This window comes from Kryptolebias marmoratus, linkage group LG19, assembly GCF_001649575.2.
Source record: "Kryptolebias marmoratus isolate JLee-2015 linkage group LG19, ASM164957v2, whole genome shotgun sequence".
In the NCBI taxonomy this organism is placed as follows: domain Eukaryota; kingdom Metazoa; phylum Chordata; class Actinopteri; order Cyprinodontiformes; family Rivulidae; genus Kryptolebias; species Kryptolebias marmoratus.
The window spans coordinates 20,834,984-20,860,335 of record NC_051448.1 but is presented as its reverse complement, the minus strand read 5'-3'; the positions used below and the strand labels follow the sequence as shown (position 1 = coordinate 20,860,335).

The window sequence follows — 25,352 nt, the reverse complement described above, 5'->3', positions numbered from 1 at the left end:
AAAAAATCATGTTTGAGTGTAAATGCAGTTTGCAGAAAATTCCCTGCTCAAAAGTTCTTGTCTCTTGCACTGATTTTTTCCTTCAACATTGTGAAGCTCTACTTAGAATCTTCTTAAGATCCAATAGTGCAAAATGCAAATTCTTGCATTTTTTTGACTGGTCTTAAGATTTTGAACAGGAGTGTATATATCTTTTTTTTCTTAAATAAGACAGATTTGACTTCAACAGTCATTGTATTTTTTTGGAAACACATCTTGCTTGATCTGCCTGCATTTGGAGTATGTGTTGGGAATTACTTTCAGTTACCATCACACCAAATCTGAGCTCATTATTTTTAAATATGGTTGTTTTATAGCTATTTTTGTGTTTGCTAAGGCTGCTTTGCTGAAGCAGCCATCTTGAATGTGACTCCAAAAGTTAATCCGTTGTAGATGCTCATCTACTGATTAAATTTGGAGAGTCTTATTTAAATCCAGTCACTAAGATTATGCTATTTAGTAGCACAAGATACCTACAAGTTTATAAAATATAGTAATATACAATATATCCCTTTATGTTAATCCTACTAACATCAACCTGGAGCCCACTGAAATAAATTATGTTTGGGTTGCACTAAATGGGTTAAGTCAGCTTCAACTTTATTGTCATTGCTCTTGTCACAGATTCAAGGCAGCAAAATGCAGATTGCATCAAACCAGAAGTGGAAAATAAGTAGTAGTTAAATAACCTTTACTTTGAGATAAGAAAATGTACAAGTAACTGTCTACATTAATCTCTATTGCTACAGGTATGTACAGCAGGTATGGTAGGTATAAATATGGACTAACAGTAAAAGTTTTGTAAATTTATATTTTATATTTACATTAAGATACCAAGGAATTTTGCAATGTTTTAAAAATATTAAATAAATAACCTTGAGGGAATATAAGTCAAGTCAAATTTATTTATATAACACTTTACAGCAACAAGGCGGTTCAAAGTGCTTTACAACATAAAAACACAAAAATACAGAGTCATCATGAAAACATACACAACAATATAAAAAGCTAAACTAAACATATCTAAAACATGAGCTAAGATAATCTAAATAAGACACAAAAGTACAGAGGATAGGTAACATGAAAAGTAACATTAAAACACATGCAATAACATAAAAAGCTAAACTTATGTAAAACATGGGCTAAAATAATCTAAATGAAAAAAAAGATGTTCGGAAGAAAAGAAGTTAGGAACACAAGTTATTCTAATCCATACTAAAGCCAAACTGAGGAAGATATAAACTAGGATATACTAAGCTAAAATAAACTAATGGTACTGGAAGGCTAACTAAGCAACCAAAGGCCAACTAATGGTTAAAACATTACAAAACAAAAAAAACTAAATTTATCTAAAACACAGGCTAAACTAAAATATAAAATAAGCTTAGCCAAGCAAAGTAAAATAAGTTCAAGTAAGAAAAGGCAGGATAAAATTGACTACGTCATGCTAAAATAAAATAACACAAACTGAGGAAAACCAAACTAAGATATCATAAGCTAACATAAAGTATGATTTAAGAAGCTCAGCTGAACAGACTAAGACAAACTATACCTTTGCCAATGCTAATTCAACTAAAGTTCCAGCCAATTCAATTATGCAAATGTTAAATTAGTTATAGGTTAAGTTAATTGCTAATGAGACAAAGTGGGAGAGAGGAAGGGAGAGATGGAGTTGGAGTGTTGTGGAGGGAGGGAGGAAACAAGAGAGTGACAGTAATGGTGGAGGAACGCCCACGAATACTGTTTCAGATAGGCCTCTGAAAGTTTTATCAGCCGGTCTTGGGACCTAGCCGGGACAGATCCACAGATGTCCTGGGAAGAAGAGCATCAAGTATACTAACATCCAGGAGAATTTTGAGATAGCCAGCCTTCCAAGACCGACTCAGTGGAGCCAGATACAGATATCAGAATTGTTTAGGTCAGACACCGGCTTTAATAGCCTCACTGGTACATGTCAGTGGTGAATCCAAAAAGCCAATATGCTCGTCCATGCTGGGTCGAGTCAGTACCTTCTCCAAGGTCGATTCCATTCAGCCAGCAAATTCTAAGGTCCACAGCTAGCCCACCATTCACAAGAGTCACGTCCAGTATGCGCCTATGTTCGCACAGCAACTGAGTCTGAGCATCCAGTGCTTGGCACATTCCTTTAAACAAGCTTCCAAATTTCACAATACACCAGAAAACCGTCAGTCCCAAAACGCAGAAATCCTGTTATCAAAAATCCAATTATGTACACATCTTCAATATCCTCGACCTACATTATAGATAAACACACGATCTTCTACTTTCCCCAGGAATCCATCATGTATCCAGCTGGAAATGTCCGGCTATCCTGTGCCCAATCTTCTTGTCGAGAAAATTTGATCTATTGCATTGAGAGACCAGCTGACCAGATCCATAATATTTTAATTTGGAAATTATGCAAAGAGAGGCTCAAAAAAAAAAGACAGACAATCAAAGATAAGGAGATGTGGGGGGAAGAAACAGAGAGAAGAAAAAAAGTGTCCACCATTAGGTATGTATTGTGAGTAGGACCATCACTTGGCCTTATTTAGAAATAATGACATCCTCAGTTTTGCTCCCTCATTTTATTACATGATCAGACAGCAAAGGGTGGACAAATATTTTTTTTTTTAAGCATGAATACTGGTGCAGAATAGTGATCTATGTGGCTGGTAAATTCTTCAAACATCTTGCAGTTAAACTGCAGTATACGTTTTAGTGAAGAAAATATAATGATAGTAATGAAACAAAATAGCACCTACAATGTTTCCATTCTCTGCTGGATGCAGACTATGAACCTTAATAAAATATGTGAAACATTAAAAAATAAACAACTAAGTAAGCACTTTAAGACAATTAAAAAAAGGTACAAGTACTCTTCTTAAACACAATGACAATTCATTTTATCACATCTAATTTTATGTAAATACTGTTAGTTTTATTTTCATTGTCTGTTTTAGAACTTCATTTCTGCCCCTTAGTGAGTGAATTGATGCAGTTTTGCCTTTCCTCAAAGTAAAAAAAAATCTCAATAAACTGTTTCACTTTGGTCATCTTTGCTTTTAAAGTTAAATAAATAACAGGAAAATAACAGCAATGTAAGCATATTAACAAAGAGTTTTATTATTACATTTCTTGCTACATTCAAAAAATAATCTCTACACATCAAAGACTGATTTACTCAAGCAGCAAGTCCATGCAATTTAAAGTTAGCAAAATCACCTTCTAATATTTTTCCAGAAACAATTAATTTAAAGGCAGACCTGAACCAGCTGTAAAAGAAAGCATAGATAAAAGGATTCAGCATTGAATTAGACAATGTTAGCCAATTAAGAGTTTCAATCACAGGAACTGGTACTACATTGTTGGTAAAAGGCAGAAAAGTGATGCAAAGGAAAAAAGGAGTCCAACAAAAAAGAAATACACCAAGAACCGTAGCCAGAGTTTTGGTGGCCTTTCTCTCCATTTTACTGACAGTTGCTCCACATTTCATCCTAGTTTGGATGCTCCGTGCCTGTCTTAATGCAACAAGAAAAATCTTCAGGTAAATACACAACATTATGACAACTGGAAGGTAAAATGATAAAATGGGTCCAACTGTGTTTGCCATGAGAATGTCAATAAAACACGTTTCTTCACATTGCTCATTATTTAACCCAGAAATTGTCACTCCAATTCCTATAAGCGCAGAAACACCCCAGCTTACAGCAATCATAATGACAACAACATATCGACTGATTTTAGATTTATATGTTAATGGCTGACACACTGCATAATATCTGTCAATAGAAATACAACATAGGTGCATAATAGAGCATGTGCTAAGAAGTATATCAAAGCTGCCTCGTACCTTACAGAATAAACCTTCATGATACATGCATGAGCTGAGAGAGAATGCCATGCTAAAAGGAAATACAATGATCCCTACAAGCAGGTCAGCCACAGCAAGAGACAAAATCAGGGAGTTTGTAGGAGTTCGGAGGTGTTTGAAGTAAATGATGGAGATTATTACAAGGAGATTTCCACATACTGTGACAACAGACAAAAGTGTAAGGAAAGCATACAACAATACACAGATAGCAGAAGGTGTTGTGGTGAACTTGTAAAGGAAATGATCAATCTCATAGCAGGGATGGATATAAGTCACAACATCAGTTCTGTTGATGCTACCTTCCATTTCCATGATGACCTACAAATTAGATGTAATTTTTGTGAGATTCAGAGAGAATACTAGAGAATAACAATTTAACTACATAAAAAACAAAAAAATCACAGTTTAATGCAATTATCAAATTTCTGATAAACACTCACAGAAAGTTAGAGCATCAGTGCTGGTAACTGCTCTAGGTCACATTAGTCTTTGTGCATGAACCTTTATGACCTAGTCACCACCCACATTTGCAACACTATGATTGTTGTCCAATAAGAAATGGGAACCCAAGTTGGGGCTGTGAGTTTGGGAGGGTAGGGTCAAAGGTTTTTCTGTTCTCATCTGATTCACAGGAAGAAGACCCCAAAAGAACAGACTTTATGTTTCCATCCAGATCATTAAAATATCAAAGATGTTGATTAGAACTGGCTTTTACAGGCATGGTAAGAACTTTGCAATGGTCCTCTGAAATTCACACAAGACTGCTAAACAGATGTGGCTCCAAAAATATTCCAATGATGAGCTGGCTATTATTACATCCTTCTTCAGGTTGAGAGATGGAACAACTGCAGCTCCCACTGGCAAAGTGGCTTGTTGCCAAACAACCTAGACCTACTATCTGTTGTAGAAAAAAAGGATTGCAAATATTTTCAGTAATCATTGAATTGTTTATTAACTCAAAAATTAATTTAGCACTTGTTGGGGCATCACCCCTTTAAAAGGGTAAAACAAAGAAAATATTAGTTTCAATAACCCCTAAAATATGTGAGCTTTTTGTCATTTGAAGTGACCATAAAACCACACAAGTAGACACAGGAAGCAGAAAATGGCATTTTAGCGATGTTTACTTACAGCATTTAATATTACAACATTTACTGTAAACTGTGGATCATGACTAATATCTCTAATTGACCTTATTTATTTAAATTTATTAGTAAATAAAAAAATAAAGTTTAATTGAGGTAAAAGAAATAAACCAGTGACTAGGGAGCACAAGCCAGTGTATTTCCTGTGCCAATCCCAAGCCTGTGTAAATTGTGAGGATTGTGTCAGGAAGGGCATCTGGCGTAAAACACTTTTGCCAAAACAAATATGCAAGCTCATCTAAGCGACACCATACCAAATCGATCGAGGACTGGGTTAACAGCTGCCCCAAGTATGGTTGACAAACGGGGCCAGCGGAAATTGTGCTTCAGTTAATTGAAGACTATGAGGAGAGAAACATACCAGGACACAGTGGGAGAAGACGAAAGTCAAGAATGTAGGACGGAGGGTAGCAACTCTAACTGTAGGGACAATGACAGACAAGGGTAGACAGCTGACTGACTTGATGCAGAGGAGGAAGGTAGATGCGTTATGTGTGCAAAAGATTAAGTGGAATGACAGCAAGCCTTGCAGCATTGGGGCAGGGTTTAAGCTATTTTACCATGGTGTGGATAGGAAAAGAAATTGAATAGGGCTGGTCCTGAAGGAGGAGGTAGCAAGGAATGTAGTCAAGGTAAAAATAATTTTTATAGGGTGATGTGTCTGAACGTAGAAGTAGAAGGTCTGATGTTGAATGTCCGTGGTTTTGCTCCACAAGTTGTATGTGATGTAGAAGAGAAAGAAACTCTGAAAGGATCTCAATGAAATGACAGAATATTCCCAGGGAGGAGAGAGTGGTGATTAGAGCAGATCTGAATAGACACGTTGGTAAAGGAAACAGAGGAGATGAGGAAGTGGTGGGCAATTTTGGTGTCAAGGAAAGGAATCAGGAAGGACAGATGGTGGTGGAGGATGGAAATGGCTGAAGTCAACACCTATTTGCAAAAGAGGTAGGAGCACAAGGTAACCTACAAGAGTGAATGCAGAAGAACACAGGTAGACTACATTCTGTGTAGAAGAGGTAATCTGAGGGAGATTGTGGACTGTAAGGTTGTGGCAGGGGAGATAGTGGCGAGACAACATCGGATGGTGGTGTGTAAGATGACCATTGTGGTGAAGAAGAGAAAAAGAGTAAAGGCAGAGAAGAGGGCCAAATGGTGGAAGTTGAGGAAGGAAGAATGTTGTGAGGAGTTCAGAAAGGAGTTGTTAAAGTCTCTGGGTGGTAAGAAAGAGATTCCAGATGACTGGGCTACTACAGCAACAGTGATTAGAGAGACAGGTAGGAAGGTACTTGGTGTGTCTGGACAGAGAGAAGATGATAAGGAAACCTGGTGGTGGAATAGTGAAGTGCTGGAAGTTATCCAGACGAAGAAGTTAGCCAGGAAGAAATGGGACAGTGAGAGGACTGAAGAGAGTAGACAGGGATATAGGGAAATGCAACATAGGGTAAAGAGGGAGGTAGCAAAGGCAAATCGGAAGGCATATGATGAGTTGTACAAGAGACTGTACACTAAGGAGGAGAAAAGGACTTGCATCAACTTGCAAGACAGAGGGATCAGGCTAGAAAAGATGTGCAGCAGTTTAGGCTTGTTAAAGATAAAAATGGTAATATTCTAACAAGCAGGGAGAGTGTGATGGGAAGATGGAAGGAGTAGTTTGAGGAGCTAATGAATTAAGATAATAAAAGGGAAATAACAGTAGAGGCCATAGAAACTGTGGACCAGGAAGGGGGGGGAGAAGGGGAAAGCAATTGGGCCTGATGGCAGGTTTGGAAATGTCTATGAGAGATGGCAGGGGGAGTTTTGATTTGATTATTCAGTGGAATTTTTGAGAGTGAGAAAATGCCTGAGGAATGGAGAAGTGTGCTAGTACCAATTTTTAAGAACAAGGGTGATGTACAGAGTTGTAGCAACAACAGGGGAATTAAGTTGATGAGCCACACGTTGAAGATCTAGGAGAAAGTTGTGGATGACTATTTGTGAGCAGCAGTGAGGTTTTATGCCAAGAAAGAGCACCACAGATGCCATCATTGCTTTGAGGATACTGCTGGAGAAGTACAGAGCAGGTCTGAAAGAACCTCATTGTGTCCTTTTAGATTTAGAAAAAGCAAATGGCAGGGTGCTGATGGAGGAGCTGTTGTGTTGTATGAGGAAATCTGGAGTGGCAGAGAAGTATGTTACACTGGTACAGGACATATATGAGAACAGCAGGGCAGTGGTGAAGTGCGCTGATGGAGTGACCGATAGCTTCATTATGGAGGTGAGACTGCATCAAGGATTGGCTCTGAGCCCCTTCTTGTTTGCTCTGGTGATGGACAGACTAACAGATGAGGTCAAACAGGAATCCCTATAGACTTGAGGTTTGCAGATGACATTGTGAGCTGTGGTGAGAACAGCGACCAGGTGGAAGAGAACTAGGAAAGATGGAGGTTTGCACTTGAAAGACAATGAATGAAATGCCCCTTTTCCACAGGCTCTAAAGGTCCTGGCTCCACTCTACTTGGCTTGCTTTGCGCGTGTTTCCACTGGCATTTTTTTTAGGCCGGTCCCTGCTTTTTTGGTCCCTGCTTCAGAGTAGGGCCAGCCGGGCCGGCCCTGCTTTTGTGGGTGGTGCAAGTTTAGCTCCTGTTCACTCATTGGTCGTGGGTTTGGCCAGATGCAAGCATAAAGAGCGAACGGTAGGAATATAAACAACAGAGTTTGCTTACCCTGCATCTCCGGCAGATAACAGCTGTCCTACTCCACGCAACAATCATGGAATCCAGAGCATTTCTTCCACTGCGCCGCTCTTCCTGAAGTCTCAGGAGAATCCCCATAAGTTTAAAAAGCAGCAACAACACAGGGCCAACGTTGCCCATAGCGCTCCTGTTGTTTCCACAAATGGCGCCAAGTTTCGGTAGCGCAACCAAAACTTGCGCCCCCACATAGATGAGAAGTTAGTGCTATTGGTCTATAACTAGTTGGATCTGAAGAGTCTTTCTCTGGTTTTAAGATAGGAACTATTATTGCGTGTTTCCATTCTGATGGAAGTTTGCCCTTTTCCCAAATCATGTTATACATTTTTAAAATTATCTCTAATGTTTCACCTTTCACATGTGCCAACATTTTATAACCTACCTCATCCTTTCCAGGTGTGGTTTGATGAGCATTATTAAGTGCTCTTTTTAATTCAAATAATGTTAGATGTAGATCTAAAGGATCTACACTTATATCCTGTTTTTCTAAGATACTGGGATTCCGTGATAATAATTTCTATAACAGATTGACTCATGAGAGAGATTATCTGAGCTGTGTATTTTTAAACTACCAAATGAAGCTCCATCTCAACTGCTGTTCAAGACATAAGCGCAAACAGTAGTCAGGAAACGTCCCCACACACATAGGTGGGAGGAGGCTACCCTCACGTTCACCGGGGTACACCCCAACGTTGCCCCCCACCAAGATGGGGGGCAAAAAGTATGCCCACTCCTGCTCGGCGCCTCTCACTGGGAGCAACTCCAGAGTGAAAGAGTGTCCAACCCCTCTCAAGGAGACTGGTTCCAGAGCCAGAGTCAAGCGTTAAGGTGAGCCCGACTATTTCTATCCGGAAACTCTCAACACACCAGCTCAGGCTCCTTCCCCACCAGAGAGGTGACATTACATGTCCCGAAAGCCAGCTTCTGTAGCCGAGGATCCGAGCGCCAAGGTCCCCACCTTCAGCCACCACCCATCCCACATTGCACCTGACCCCTTTGGCCCCTCCCATAGGTGGTGAGCCCATGAGAAGGGGGACCCATGTCACCTTTTCGGGCTGTGCCCGGCTGCGCTCCATGGGCTAAAGCCCGGCCGCCAGGCACTCGCCAACGTGCCCCACCTCCAGGCCTGGCGGAGCAAGGCTTCGTCCAGGACCCTCGCCGGAGCAGAGCGGAGCAAGGCGTCATCCAGAACCCTTGATGAAAACCAGGAGGGGGAGCTGAGGCGTCGTCGGCGTTGGGCAGACCCGCCGGGGAAGCTGAGGCGTCAGCGGCCCTTACGGAGACACAGGATGGGTGAGAGGCGTCGCCGTCCGCAACCCCCTCCGGGACACAGGATGGGTGAGAGGCGTCGTCATCCGCGACCCCTTCGGAGACACAGAGAGGTGGGGCGTCGTCGTCGACCCCCACCGAGGCACGGACAGGTGGTGATGGGCATGGCAGGTAAACAGATGAGTGAGTGACTGAGGAGGCATGAATGGTGACAGGAAACAAACACAGACACAAGAGACAAAGACAGAAAGAACCCGGACCAAACTAACAAGATAACAGAATAAAATAAACAATAAACACCAACAGAAACAAAAAGACAACCAACTGGAAACCAAAAACCCAAATCCTGACAGATTCAGTGGTTAAATTAGCTCTATGTTCTGCAGAAGCCTGTTAATGACACACAGTTGTAGGGTCCAGATCATAATCACCACTAAAATTTAACTAGTGATTTTTTGTGACAAACCCAACATTTCCTGAAAATTTCATCAAAATCTGTTAATTAATTTTTAAGTAATCTTGCTAACAGACAGGCAAACAAATGGACAGACACTACCGAAAACATAACCTCCTTGGGGGAGGTAATTATGATAATGAGATAGAAACCCAAAGATTTGAGTGTACAAAGGCGTGGGCTCAGTAATACTGACTGAGGACAAACAGCAATGCCACACAAATAACATAATGAATGCTCCGACAGATACATGTAACATCATATTAGGGTTATACATGTAGAATTATTATTCATTTTATTTTTCCAATGTTAATTAAGAAAAAAGGGAGATTGTTGGGTTTGTATTATCCTGAAACAATGGAAACTGCCAACAAAACTAAAGTTGTTGATTATGTACATCCATGCTATGAATTAGAATTGAGTTTTTCTCATGCTCTGAACAGTATACCCTCTGTAGTATGTATTTTATTGTATATTTTCCTTGCTTCTTTGGCTGTTGTCACAGTATGTGGAAACCTTCTTATAATAACCTCTGTTATTTATTTTACACAGCTCCACACTCCCACAAACTCTCTCATCCTTTCTCTGGCTGTGACTGACCTTCTTGTTGGAGTTTTGGTATTTCCTTTTAGCATGGCTTTCTCACTGAGCTCATGTCTGCATTATGGTGGCTTAATTTGTCAAGTACGGGACATCTTTGATGCATCACTGAGCACATGTTCTATTCTAAACCTGAGTTGTATTGCTATTGACAGATATTATGCAGTGTGTCAGCCTCTCACTTACACAACTAAAATGAATAGTCGTGTTGTTGTGGTCATGATTCTGGTGAATTGGAGTGTCTCTGTGTTCATTGGAATTTTGATAATAATTACAGGATTAAATCAGGAAACATGTGAAGAGAGCTGCTCTATTGAGGTACAACTATCAGGCATCTTATGTGGATTTTATCTCCCAGCACTTGTAATGCTGTGTATCTACATGAAGATTTTCCTTGTTGCACAGAGGCAGGCACGCACCATCCAAAACACCAAGAAGTCTGGAGTAACTGCCAGTAAAATGGAGAGGAAGGCTACAAAAACTTTGGCCATTGTTATGGGAATTTTTCTGATATGTTACACTCCTTTCTTTCTTTGCATGACTGCTATGCCTTTTAATAACAATTCAGTACCACTTCCTGTGATTGAAACACTGAACTGGGTTACTCTAACAAATTCAATGCTGAATCCATTTATTTATGCTTTTTTTTACAGTTGGTACCGGGCAGCTTTTAGAATGATAATTTCTGGAAAAATATTTCAGGGTGATTTCACTAATTTCAAACTGGCTTAATTCATTGTATGATGATGAATTTCCAGTAGTAAATGTTGGCACATTTAACATTTAAACATTAAGACATAGAGAGATTTGCTTAAATATGTACATACATTTGTCTCTATGTAAGTTGGTTGGGTGGGGGTGGGGGGTCATGTATGGTACAAAAGCCTATCCCAGCAATCCTTGGCCCATTTCAAATAATATTTTCAACCCTGCTTAGTAAACTAGTTCCCATCTTAGTGTGATTTATATGAAAACTTGGGCAACATGGGGGTTAAAGTACTGTTATGTGGGCTATTATTATTACTAAATTTACATTATTAATCTCATGCATCAAATTAGCAAGTTCTCTTTAACCTTTACTTCTGGGCCTTACATTGCACTGATGAAACGCTGCTTCAAATCAAAGAGAAGACATCTTGCTGTTGGAATTACAGGGAATTGTAAGAGCTAAAATAGATGAGATGTGCTTAAAACTCAGATAGCTGACAGGATGAAGTGTAATAAAATTAATATTATTTGTTGAAACATTACACTTCAGTCATGTAAGCCACACAATTTGTATGAAGAAATTGTGACAATTTTTACAAACCAGAAAAATCACTCTCAGAAACAGCATCAATGTAAACATTAAGCTACTTATACTGTGACAAAATGACATCTGGTTTTACTAATAAAGACTGAATTTGTCTGCCAAATACCTGCACTTGTTTTTTTTTTTTTTTTCATTTTTTATTTTGAAACAAATTCAACTATACTGTTGTTGTTTTTTAAGATATACAGAAAAAAATAAGATTTAATTGCAGCCTTTAGCATTGTGATAATATTGAGCTGTTATATACCAGCACCGGCCACTTTGTTAGGTATACCTTTTTAAAAAGCTAACCAACCTGGCAGCAACTCAGTGCCTTTAGATGTGTAGATGTGATGAAGAATACTTGCTAAAGTTTAAACCAAGCATCAGAATGGGAAAGAAAGGAAATTTAAGTGACTTTGAATGTGGTATGGTTGTTGCTGCCCGACAAGCTGAGCTACTAAGATTTGTATACACAACCATTTCTAGAGTTTAAAGAGAATGGTCCAAAAAAGAGAAAATATCCAGTGTGGACAAAAAGCCCTGGTAATGTCAGATGTCAGAGGAGAACGGGCAGACTGATTTGAGATGATAGAAAAGCAACAGTAGCCCAAATAAACACTCATTCCAACAAAGGTCTGATGAATACCAACACTGAGCACACAACACATCCAACCTTGAAGCACATGGGCTACAACAACATAGGTCCACACAATCCTAAAGTAATGTTTCCAAAACCTTGTTGATTCTATGCCACAAAGATTTAAGGGAGGTCTAAAAGCAGAGGGGTTCCAACCTTGTACTAGCAAGGTGTAACTCATAAGTGGTCAGTGAGTGTATTTATACATGTTGGGTTTCTGTGCACATACTTTTTTATTTTAGTACTAAACATGTAACTGCAGTCTTTCATTTCCATTTGTATGTATATAATTGAAGAATAATGGAGCAGTCTGTTCTATTCTTCCAGCAAAGTGCAGTTTTAGTATTTTTTTTTCATGTCCCTTGCTGAGCCAACAAGGGACCTGAAAATGTTTCTTCCACAAGAAAGGGGCGCTGAATGAGAAGTAAAGGAGCCTATCAGAAAAGTATTTTAGATTCGTTCAACACATTAGCAAGAAATTTTGAGCAAGACAAGCAGTAGGTCATCCAAATATAACCTAATTTATAATCCTTTACTAAACTGTAGCTACCCCATTATATCACAAAGGAACCATCTAAGAAAAAAAGTTAAAAATTCACATTTTTTCAGAGATTGTACTGATGTTTATGCTGGAAAAATATGTATTGACATGTATTGACTATGGCTGTTGTCCAATAAGAATTGTTTTCAGACAGGTTGCATTTTTCCAGTCTCAAAATGTATGGCAACATGATCAGGAAGCAACAGTCCAGGTAAACAGTATGCTTACCCTCCAGCAAAATATAGAAGGTGGATGAGCTATATATACAGTATATATATATTTACATGTTTACTTGTATAAATCTTATTTAATTATAAAATACAGTACTTGATCTTGTGAGATTGACAGCTGTCAGTTATTGGGGAAGTGGGCGGGTCGTACTGAGGACAGGAACTACAGAATGATTGGTGCTTTCTCACATGTAGTCGCCAAAGTCTCTAATAACGCAGAAAAAAGTCACTAGATTTGTCACTAATTGCTTTAAAAAAACGGGTAGAGGGATCTGAAAACTCGCTAAATTTAGCGGCAAAGTCCCTGAAGCAGATACTATTGTGTTCCAAAGTGTGGCGTGTGAGCGTGTGCACTTCACGAAATGCGTGTCTCACAGTCAATGCGTGAGACTTTAGAGCCCTGATCAAGAACTTTGTTTTTCAAAGATACTTGCAACTTTGTTCTTCTTTTTTCTGTTTGTTTGTTGTTATATATAAATAATTTTACCAGTTCATGTTCTTTGTATGGATTCAAGGGGAATAGCCGTTGAAGGGTATACTACTCTGTAAAATGTCTAATTTATCATTATGTGTCCACTGAAAATGATAATAAAAATTAAAGTGGGAAGAAAAATTGGTCTCATGGAGACAAAAGAAAGAGAAAGAGGAAGTTGTATATAACTAGGTCTTGAAGAGCACAAATCTCTGCCAAGGCCATAGGGTCAGTAAAAACTTGTAGGGTACAGATCACGATCACCACCAAAATTTAATAAGCTATTTTTGTGACAACCCCAAGATTTCCTGAAAATTTCATCAAAATCTGTTTATTAGTTTTTAAGTAATCTTGCTAACAGACAGGCAAACAAATGGACAGACACTACCGAAAACATAACCTCCTTGCGGGAGGTAATTATGATAATGAGATAGAAACCCAAAGATTTGAGTGTACAAAGGCGTGGGCTCAGTAATACTGACTGAGGACAAACAGCAATGCCACACAAATAACATAATGAATGCTCCGACAGATACATGTAACATCATATTAGGGTTATACATGTAGAATTATTATTCATTTTATTTTTCCAATGTTAATTAAGAAAAAAGGGAGATTGTTGGGTTTGTATTATCCTGAAACAATGGAAACTGCCAACAAAACTAAAGTTGTTGATTATGTACATCCATGCTATGAATTAGAATTGAGTTTTTCTCATGCTCTGAACAGTATACCCTCTGTAGTATGTATTTTATTGTATATTTTCCTTGCTTCTTTGGCTGTTGTCACAGTATGTGGAAACCTTCTTATAATAACCTCTGTTATTTATTTTACACAGCTCCACACTCCCACAAACTCTCTCATCCTTTCTCTGGCTGTGACTGACCTTCTTGTTGGAGTTTTGGTATTTCCTTTTAGCATGGCTTTCTCACTGAGCTCATGTCTGCATTATGGTGGCTTAATTTGTCAAGTACGGGACATCTTTGATGCATCACTGAGCACATGTTCTATTCTAAACCTGAGTTGTATTGCTATTGACAGATATTATGCAGTGTGTCAGCCTCTCACTTACACAACTAAAATGAATAGTCGTGTTGTTGTGGTCATGATTCTGGTGAATTGGAGTGTCTCTGTGTTCATTGGAATTTTGATAATAATTACAGGATTAAATCAGGAAACATGTGAAGAGAGCTGCTCTATTGAGGTACAACTATCAGGCATCTTATGTGGATTTTATCTCCCAGCACTTGTAATGCTGTGTATCTACATGAAGATTTTCCTTGTTGCACAGAGGCAGGCACGCACCATCCAAAACACCAAGAAGTCTGGAGTAACTGCCAGTAAAATGGAGAGGAAGGCTACAAAAACTTTGGCCATTGTTATGGGAATTTTTCTGATATGTTACACTCCTTTCTTTCTTTGCATGACTGCTATGCCTTTTAATAACAATTCAGTACCACTTCCTGTGATTGAAACACTGAACTGGGTTACTCTAACAAATTCAATGCTGAATCCATTTATTTATGCTTTTTTTTACAGTTGGTACCGGGCAGCTTTTAGAATGATAATTTCTGGAAAAATATTTCAGGGTGATTTCACTAATTTCAAACTGGCTTAATTCATTGTATGATGATGAATTTCCAGTAGTAAATGTTGGCACATTTAACATTTAAACATTAAGACATAGAGAGATTTGCTTAAATATGTACATACATTTGTCTCTATGTAAGTTGGTTGGGTGGGGGTGGGGGGGTCATGTATGGTACAAAAGCCTATCCCAGCAATCCTTGGCCCATTTCACATAATATTTTCAACCCTGCTTAGTAACCTAGTTCCCATCTTAGTGTGATTTATATGAAAACTTGGGCAACATGAAGGTTATAGTACTGTTATGAGGGCTAATACTATTGCTAAATTTACATTATTAATCTCATGCATCAATTTAGCAAATTCTCTTTAACCTTTACTTCTGGGCCTTACACTGTCACTGGGCCACAAAAAATTTGTGGCCTAATAAAACGCCGCTTCAAATCAAAGAGAAGACATCTTGCTGTTGGAATTACAGTAAATTGTAAGAGCTAAAATAGATGAGATGTGCTTAAAACTCAGATAGCTTACAGGATGAAGTATAATAAAATTAATATTATTTGTTGAAACATTACACTTCAGTCACGTAAGTCACACATTTTGTAATAAGAAATTGTGACAATTTTCACAAACTAGAAAAATCACCCTTAGAAACAGCATCATTGTAAACATTAAGCTACTAATACTGTGACATAATGACATCTGGTTTTACTAATAAACACTGAATTTGTCTGCCAAATACCTGCACTTGTTTTTTTAATTATTTTTTATTTTGAAACAAAATCAACTATATTGTTGTTGTTTTTTAAGATATACAGAACAAATAAGATTCAATTGCAGCCTTTAGCATTGTGATAATATTGAGCTGTTATATACCAGCACCAGCCACTTTGTTAGGTTGTTAGGTATACCTTTTTAAAAAGCTGACCAGCCAATCACCTGGCAGCAACTCAGTGCCTTTAGATGTGTAGACGGGATGAAGACAATTTGCTAAAGTTTAAACCGAGCATCAGAATGTTGAGCAAGTTTTGGTTTTGTAACCAAAACTTGGCGCCACTTGTGGAAACAATGGAGGAGCTATGGATAATACTGGCCCTGTGTTGTTGCTGTTTGCTGTTTTTTAAACTTATGGGGATTCTCCTGAGACATCAGGAAGAGAGGCGCAGTGGAAGAAATGCTCTGGATGCAGCGATTGTAAGCCGAGTAGAGTGGAGCCGGGACCTTTAGAGCTGGTGGAAAAGGGGCATTAGTCACAAAGGGTCATCCTCAAAGAATGATGTGGCCCAGCTATCACCAGCACTGATGCACTAACTTGCAGTTAAGTGATCATAAGTGCATTAAACTGTATATTGTCTTTCTGAATATTTTAATTAAATAACTTTCACCAGTGTTATCTCTGATTCTCACATAAATTACATCTGACTTTTAGGTAATTGTGGAAATGGAATGGCATGTCAATGAAACTGACTTATATCCATCTCTGATTGATCATTTCAGTTACAAGTTCACCACAGCTTCTTCTGCTATCTGTGTATTGTTGTATGCTTTCATTTCACTTTTGTCTGTTGTCACAGTATGTGGAAACCTCTGAGTAACAATTTCCATCATTTAATTCAACAAGCTTCAAACTCCAAATAACTTCCTGATTATGTATTTTGCTGTGGCTGACCTGCATGTAGGGACCATAGTTTTTAATTTCAGCATGGCATTCTCTCTCAGCTCATACAATAGAATACAACTTCTTTTATAAACCAATTTAAAAGCAACACTGTTGGTCAAAGGGCTATACAATGATAAAAGACCAGAGTAAAACACAAAAATTCAAAACATAACATTTCCGAACAAAAATGAAAAACAATAACATCAGTTAAAGCTGTAAAAACAATAAACAGGTAAAAGCATTAAAAAAGAAAACATCTCAAACTGAGTCAGACGCTAAAAAGAAAAAGTGTGTTTTAAGAGAGAATCTATAAACATGAATAGAGTCAGTCTGGCTGATGTGTAAAGGCAGCTTGTTCCACAGCTACAGGGAGGTGACTGAAAATACCCGGTCACCACTCAATTTCCTTTTTGACTTTGGGACCGCTATCAGTCACTGATCTGCCAACCTAAAAGAGCATGAAAGAATGTACGGCTGAAGCAGGTTTGACAGATACTGTGGGGCCAGGAAGACATTTAAATCTCAAAGTGATAACGTGAAAAAATTTGTCTGACCTTGGCCAGTTGTCTCAAGTGATAATATCTGAACTTGACCACTACTTTGATCTGAGTATCAAGATCATTGTCTCACACACAGGTTTGTTGCTGTCTGAGTCAGATTTTGTGTTAAAGGACCCAGATCAGCACAAACTTTGGAAGCATCACTGGGCCCAAACAACAGCACCTCGTTTTTTTGTTTATTCAAGTGTAAATTGGAGTGACTTAGTTTTCCCTGTAATCCCCATGTATGCTATCCCATAATTACGCTGTTTGTTACCCCATAAGGACACTTTAATTACCCCAGATCTACCTTGTATGTTACCCCATAATTACCCAGTAATAAAACTGGATGTTACCCTATATGTTCCTCCATATGTACTGTGTAATAAGCCCGTATGTTACCCCATAGTATAAATGCGTTGTTTGTAGCATTTCTTGAAGTTTAAAACTCGGAACTCCACACTCCCCAGAATCACTCCTCGGTGGCAGTTCATTGTTTCTGTGCATGTGCGAATCAGCAGTACATTTACTGAATGAATCCCTCCCTTGCCCTCTCTGACTCCTCTCTCTGTGTAGCCGAAGTTAGCGAGTGCCACAACAGTACAGCAGCAAGCACCATGTTCACTAAACGTAAACGAGAGTCCTCTTTCTTTTCTTCCTATTATTGTTACCTAAAGACCTCCCAACCCCACCTCACTGCTGCAGTTTGTCCCACTGGGAGTCTCACTCACTCTTCTTCTGTCTCCTCTCCTCTCATTACTCTGTGTTCTTCAGTCTGTTAAAATAATGTGTGTGTGTGTGTTTGTTTTCATTAAGTTTGACTCTACATTAGCAGTTAGTTTGGATAAACGTAAGCAGCTGCCAAAAGCCTGAGAGTAAATCCTTGTGAGGAGGGAATGATTAGAATCAATCAGGGAGTCAGACAGTGTTTCATTCACTGAGTGATACATGAAGTTTATTTGCAGTGAATGAATCTCAAGTCACACTCGCTCAGATGTCAACAACAGTCCCTCCTTGCCCGCACGGCCCTGTGTTGTTTAGATTAACGTCATGAGTGAGTCACAGAACGTGGAAGTTCCACTCCAGCTGAACTCAACTAAACTAAGTTTTTTTTTTCCTTATTTCTTTTTTATTTTATTTTATTTTTTTCTCAACTGAACTAAGGACCAAATTAGTGAATAAAGTGATTTGGTTCAGTTCTTTCACTCAAAAGATTTGTTCGTTTGAACGAATCGTTCATGAACGACATAACACTACTATACATCATCAGCATGTTCTCAAAATGATAGTTTTGCTAGTTAGATCTATGATCTCACCACATCTTAGGCCCTGTCATAGTCTGACACTGTTGAAAAGCAACAGGATGCAGCTATACCATAGCAGATCACACTATGCTAGAACAATGCCATACCCACATTCTGAGTGATGGGGTCGTAGTCTAGGCATTAGGTCAGCATGGCCATGCATTACGTATCACAACATTTAAAAATCTCCTGATCCTTACCAGAGGGGTATAATATGAAGCAAGATTTCGAGCTTAGCCTTTTATGGAGAGCTTAAAGTCAGCATTTTCTGTATCATGAAGGAGGTCTCTTTGAGCATGGCTAGATCACCATGAGACCAGTTTTTGGATAATTGTTAGTATGAAGCTTCACCTGTTTACTGACTGTACTTTTAATGATATCTTAGTTATAAAAAACAAAAGAGACTTTATCAACTTTTATGTATATGGTGTCAATATCCTGCCAGGCATTGAAAGATTTAAACTAAATGTTGGATTAGTAAATAATGTCTATCTATCCATCCATCTATTTCTACAACTTTTCCATGATTGGATAACAGAGGCAACAGGTTCAGGAGGGAAACTCAGACATCCCTCTCCCCAATTTCTCCTGAGAAATCCCATTACATTCCCAGGCCAGAGAGGATTTGTAATCCCTCCAGCAATTTGTGAATCTTCCCGTCTCTTGTGTCAATGAAACCCCCAAAATGATGCATCTATAAGGTATCTTAATCAGATTCCTAAACCACCTCAACTGACTTCTTTCAATGTGGAGGAGCAAAACTGCTCTACTCTGATTTCCTCTTGGATGACAGAGCTCCTTGCCCTATTTCTAAAGCTAAGCCCAGCTAGTCTACAAAGGAAGCACATTTCAACCACTTGTATCTGGGATCTTGTTTTAACAGTCACGAGCCATACCTCATGACCATGGATGAGAGTTGGATCTTAAACAGACCAGGAAATTCAAAGCGTTGCATTTAGACTCAACACTTTCTTCACCACAACAAACCAAATTAACTCTCTCGTTACTGCAGACAAAACCTCAATCCGTTGATGTATCTCCCAGTTCATCCTAGCATCACTCATGAAGACTTCCAGATACTTAGATATTGGAATTTTAGTTGTCAAACTTAGTCACAAACAATGCTGTTTCAGGGATATTTTTTTTATTTATTAGCTCAGTCTACTCAATATATTGTAAATACGTAGCTATTCGAATGCTAAACAAAAATCTTTAAATTTTACTGAAACTTTTTTCAAAACTTGTATGATTTTCAGCATAAGAAATAGCAATAAAAAGGCCTGTTTGGAAACTTGAATACACTTGTAAGCCATATCCCCTGCTGTGTGTCACTAAGAAGTTGCAGTTAGACTGCATTAAAAAAAAAACAAAATAAATAAATAAATAAATAATAAAAAAAACACTAAATGGACTAGTTTGAAAACATATTTCATTCTACATATGAAGTTCATGTAGTTTTTTTTGTAAAGGCAACTTTGTCAAAGTCAAATGCAAATATTGACCTTGTTTTTCCCTCCATGTTTAAATAAATGTTTTTTGCTGTTTATATCAGTGGCAGCTTTTAATGAGTATGTCACAAAATTAAACTTCATGCTGTCTGAATTTAAAAAAGATTTATAATATTGGTTTTAGTGTTACCTAAATGTAATGTATTCATATTATGACAAAAACATTACATGTGAATTCATGTCTCAGGATAGACAACCCTCAATTAGAGGTGTGAATATGATGTTGTTGTTGCAAGTCTCTGAACTCCCTTTGTTCCCTAACATTCACACATTACAAAAACACACTGAAACGCCACCTGCTCAGATTTTCTTACCTTAATATCCAGGGGACCTAACGTTTTCAGGGAATAACAAAAGTAAGAAAGCAAAACAGATTTCTGGAAACTTAATGATGGAACCAAACAAATAATGTACCAACAGAGTCAAATAGGAAGCAAACATTTCAATCTAATAATAGCCTTTCATCAAATTTAGGGGCCATATTGTTATTTTATATCAATATATAATGTGGCTCTACACACGTCACTAAACAAAAATGTAAATAATTGATATTCAATTGATATAATTATCTTTAGATTTATTTACCAATTGATAAGTGTCTATACTTTAGAGCAGCATAGCAAAAATATCTATTTTCTAAATCTGTATGTTTATCAGATAGAATTCCAAGCCTTAACAAAAGAGTATGACATAACAGATAATAGATGTTTCCAGTAATTATGAGTGAGCTAAAAGGGTGTTTCCAGAAAAGCAGCATGCCTAAAAGTCTAAACCTCAACAAGACTCAGTATATACCCTGCATATCTTTTTACACATCCTTTTCATCATGCCATTGTAACCCTTGTATAAAATTTTGCTAGTGTTAAATATCTCAGCTACCAAAATATTAACTTCTTACGATGAATCTGAATAAAGGTAAACATAAAGAAAAGCAAATATAAGGCTTGTCAGATGATATTAAAGCTACAGTGAATAAAAAAGTACCTCTCTAGGTACACCTGTAAGTAGCAGGTACATGCCATGTACGTACTGGGCTGTATTTTGTATTGCTACCTGCAACAGAATTGTCTACTAGTTTCAGAACCATGTGTGGAAAAACAAAAACTCTGTAGGTGTTTCATGTGCTCTTCTATGTAGTCCTTGTCAAACTGGATGTGTTAGACAGTGGGTGTAAAGCTCTAGAGCTCCAGATCCCTCTCAACCAGACCTAGAGGAATAAATGTAAAATACAATGTGACATAAATGTGATGAAAGTTCACAAATATCTGTAATTAATGCACTGTGAGTAAAAATACTAATCCACCCACCTTTGCTCATTGGAATAAATCATAAATGAAGTCCTGATATTTCTTAGAGATTCCCCCATCTGCAGAAACAGCACAAATGAAGTAGTTATACAAAACATTTAGACAAAAATAACTGTGGCAGATGACTTCTTTTTGTACCCAAAATGTATGCGTACATTGTGACCAAAGCTGCAAAGGTGCAGCTAGGCAAAGTATAGTTTGGCCCAAAGCTGTTTCTTACTCAATCCTCAACTTGTCTGCACTGTATGTTGCAGTCTTCATGCCAAGTATCCAAATATGCTAAGTTTTGTTTATTAACACACGTTGCTTGCATTTTAGATAGATGTGAAATGAACTTTCTGAGAGATTTAAGAGTATTTGGTCTGAAGGTATAGTGATAAACTTGTTGGACGAGTTATCTGCATTTTCTCATGATGCCAAAAAAATCTGACTTGTTGTACAGATAGTTCCTCACTGCTCAAGGGCCTGTACTGTAAGTTTGAACAAAGACATCACATTCCACGTTGTCCCTCATGAATGAAACAGAAGATTAGTTCTGACCTGCTCACGTAACAGATGGCAGACTTTTGTGCTTCAGATATTTCAAATATTTTTACCCATTGTATTAATCACACAGTGTCTTGAATTGTTTTAGTTTTAAATGTGTATTAAAATATTTATAAATCCAAATTTAATTTCATAATATACTTTTTTTAGACTAGTCCTAACCAAAGTATTTTGGAATACTGCTGGGACTTAAGTGGGTATTTCACAAAGTCAGTCTAGTTTGTTAACACACCTAAGATTGTTTTGATAATTTGTCTTTTATAAACTTACAGCACAAAGTGTTTTCCCGCATATAAAAAGCATGTTCATCAGAATGTACAAAAAGTAATTTCTCATTTGTATCTTTGTACTGTTTTATAGATAAACATTAGCAGCATCTACTTGTGTATTTGTTACTTTATCTGGTTTAACAGTCAACAATTTAAGGATTTTGCCTCTAGCAATGGAAAGTTCAAACAAAAATGAGAAAAAAGAGTGTAACTTACACAAATTAGACTTCCTGTTAAGAATGCTTTGATTAAGTTTACATACACTATATAAAAAGACACATATGCATTTTTTTCACACTGTCTTACGTGAAATCAGAATAAACGTTTCCCGTTTTAGGTCAATTAGGATTTTCAAAATTATTTCTATTTGCTAAATGCCAAAATAATTAAGGAAAGAATGTTTTTGGGGCAAGTTTTATTACTTACTTTATAGTCAAAAGTTTAAATACACTCAATTAGTATTTGGTACCATCGCCCTTTATCTGAATGACTTGGGTCAAACTTTTTGGATATCATTCCACAAGCTTCTCAGGAATTTTGGTCCATTCTGGTGTAACTGAGTCATGTTTGTAAGCTGATTGCTCAAACATGCCTTTTTAGCTTTGCACATAAACTTTAGATAGGATTGAGATCAGGGCTTTGTGATGGACGCTCCAAAACATTGACTTTGTTATCCTTAAGCAACTTTGTAAACAGTTAAATTTTATTTTCGTCAGACCACAGGACATGTCTCCAAAAATTAAGGTCTTTGTCCCTGTGTGCATTTGCAAACATTAATCTGGCTTTTTTATGTTTCTTTTAAAGTAATGGCTTCTTCCTGGCATATTGGCCTTTCAGCCCATGTTGATACAGAACTCGTTTCACAGTGGATAATGACACACACTAACCAGCTTCAGCCAACATCTTCAACAGGTCTTTTGATTTTGTTCTTGGGTTGATATGCACATTTTGGACCAAAGCAAGTTCATCTCTGGGACACAAAACCTGTCTTTCCTGAGCAGTATGATGTCTGGACATTGCCATCTTGTTTGTACTTGTGAATAATTTTTTGTACAGATGAACGAGGAACCTTCAGGCATCTGGAAAGTGAACCGAACTTGTGCAAGTCCACAATTCTCTTTCTGATATCTTGACTGATTTCTTTCGACTTTCCCATGGTGTTACACAAGGAAGCATTGCTTTTCAGGTGTGCCTTAAATTACATCCACAGGTGTGTCTCTAATTAACTCAGATGTTATCAATAAATCTATCAGGAGTTTCCAAAGACATGAAATCAAATGTCCCAAATCGTTTTCAGGCATAGTAATCTTAATGTATTTAGGCTTTTGACTTTGAAGAAAGTAATACAAATTGCCTTAAAAACATTCTCTCTCATTACTCTGGCATTCAGAAAAAAGAAAAAAAAAAATTGAAAATCCCAGTTGACCTAAAATGGGAAAAGTTTATTTTGATTCCACACCAAACAGTGTGAAAAAAATTGCACGTGCCTTTTCATATAGTATATGTAAACTTCTGGTTTCAACTGTATCTTTTTTTTATCTTATACCTAAGTTTCAGTCGGAGGTCAGATTTTATCTTGTTCAAGAAACATCTTAAGTTAGATAGTAGAAATACCTAGAACAATTTTTCACTGACAATAGTTATAATGTAACAGTGATTTTTTGTCTTACCTTTTTTATAAGTAGGGATATGCGTTATCATTTTACATTCATTCAAGACAGAAAACAAATAACACACATACACGCAATGACCAGCACAGTGGGAACACAGAAACATGGCTGAAACACTAAACATGTCCTCCAGCCACAAAGAGGCCTGCTAACTCAGAACATGACAGAAAGATTTCTACAGACATAACAATCAACACTCAGTGTTCTAGATATTAGTCAGCATGTGTCTTCATGTAGGGAATAATGTTGCTCAACTAGTAACTCAGGTGTGTGGCTCAAGGCAAGTCTTCCAGGAAGTTGACAATTGGACTTTTTCTTTTGTTTGTGTGTGTGTAGTGAAGATCGGTGAAATGAACACAGTCTCTTGACAAAAGCCTTTTTGGAAGCCAGAAGACAAGAGGTAAAATACTCTTATTACCTTTTTAACTTTTTACTCTTAACTCATTAAAGTTGGTTCTACTAAAAACCCTTTAAATCAACTTTGGACAGACATTATGTCCTTGACTATCCTGTTTTTTTACTCCTTTTTAAATGGACTAAAACTCTTTAGTACTTTTCAAATGGTTAACAAAATTACTTCAAGTGTTCTTGTTTTTTTTAATATATTAATTAATTCCACAGATGTTTGCTAAACAAATTAGACCTTATTTTCACAGTTTTAGAAAACATTTTTAAATATTAAGTTTTGGCTTTTAAAATCAGAGAAGAAAAGATAGGTAAATATTTGCAGATGTTACTGGCATGTAATTTTTTGACAGAATTTTAATGTGACAGTAACATAATGTTTTGTTTTAATGTTTAGAGAAAACAAAATTAGAACTAACATGCTGTAACAAAGGTTGTAAAAACAGAAATGTGAGCCACAGACCTAGACTCTTCATGAAGCTGAACGATATTAAGATCTTTTGTTAAAGCAACAACAACAAAAATCTCATAGTAATTTGTCTGCAAGTCCAAACCTTACACTTTTAGGTCTACTGACAGAATCTTGGGTAATCAATGAAACTATTGACAGATCTTTTGCCAGAGGTTTCATGTTCGGCAGTGGAGCCATTTAAAACCTTGCAACAACTTCATTAGGTACCTTAACTACCAATGGCATAACTAGAGTTAAACATATATATATATATATATATATATATATATATATATATATATATATATATATATATATATATATATATATATATTTATATATATAAATCTTCCATCTTGCCCTGTTTTTTCCACATGAGGGGTTCCACTTTCACTTCAAGCTCGGGTCCTCTACCAGAGGCCTTGGAGCTTGAGGGTTCTCTTCAGTATCTCAGCTGTTCTTAGGACTGCACTCTTCTGGGCAGAGATCTCTGAGTTGTTCCTGGGATCTGTTGGAGCCACTCTTCCAGTTTGGGGGTCACAGCACTGAGTGATCCGATGACCACTGGTACTACTGAGACCTAGACTTTTCACTACATCTCTATTTCCTCTTCCAGCCCTTGGTATTTCTCAAGATTCTCATGCTCCTTCTTCCTGATGTTAAAGTCGCTTGGGACTGCTACATCCACCACCACTGCTTTCTTATTTATCTTGTCGACCACACAAATGTCTAACTGGTTAGCCATCACTTCTTCCAGTCCATACTCGGTACAGAACTTCCTATATATATATATATATATATATATATATATATATATAT

At 37.5% G+C, this 25,352-nt stretch overlaps 4 protein-coding genes across 5 annotated transcripts in view; 3 read left to right on the top strand and 1 right to left on the bottom strand.

The window, feature by feature from the left end:
- Window positions 1-1,980: 1,980 nt before the first annotated feature.
- Window positions 1,981-6,070, bottom strand: LOC108247838 (trace amine-associated receptor 1-like; the record flags this gene model as incomplete). Its single annotated transcript, XM_037981707.1, has 3 exons — window positions 1,981-2,247; window positions 3,404-4,071; window positions 6,025-6,070. Coding segments are annotated over 3 exons (981 nt in total), but the record flags the coding sequence as incomplete, so codon positions are not given.
- A 3,677-nt stretch (window positions 6,071-9,747) lies between these two features.
- Window positions 9,748-11,438, top strand: LOC108247841 (trace amine-associated receptor 1-like). The gene has a single exon (XM_017436207.3). It carries the CDS (start codon window positions 9,820-9,822, stop codon window positions 10,843-10,845), a length of 1,026 nt encoding a protein of 341 aa, XP_017291696.1. The 5' UTR covers window positions 9,748-9,819; the 3' UTR covers window positions 10,846-11,438.
- A 2,369-nt stretch (window positions 11,439-13,807) lies between these two features.
- On the top strand, window positions 13,808-14,971 carry LOC108247842 (trace amine-associated receptor 1-like). Its single transcript, XM_017436208.3, has one exon. It carries the CDS (start codon window positions 13,880-13,882, stop codon window positions 14,903-14,905), a length of 1,026 nt encoding a protein of 341 aa, XP_017291697.1. The 5' UTR covers window positions 13,808-13,879; the 3' UTR covers window positions 14,906-14,971.
- An 8,974-nt stretch (window positions 14,972-23,945) lies between these two features.
- LOC108245455 (adhesion G protein-coupled receptor F5-like) overlaps window positions 23,946-25,352 on the top strand; it is a 33,143-nt gene continuing 31,736 nt past the window's right edge. For both annotated transcript variants that reach the window (XM_037981622.1, XM_037981621.1), the window contains exon 1: window positions 23,946-24,077. The gene's annotated coding sequence lies outside the window, so the exon portion shown is untranslated. The remainder of the gene's footprint in view (window positions 24,078-25,352) is intronic.

Excerpts from the sequence above, each read along its gene's own strand:
- LOC108247841 (XM_017436207.3), top strand. The coding sequence starts at position 9,820 with ATGTTAATTAAGAAAAAAGGGAGATTGTTGGGTTTGTATTATCCTGAA.
- LOC108247842 (XM_017436208.3), top strand. The coding sequence starts at position 13,880 with ATGTTAATTAAGAAAAAAGGGAGATTGTTGGGTTTGTATTATCCTGAA.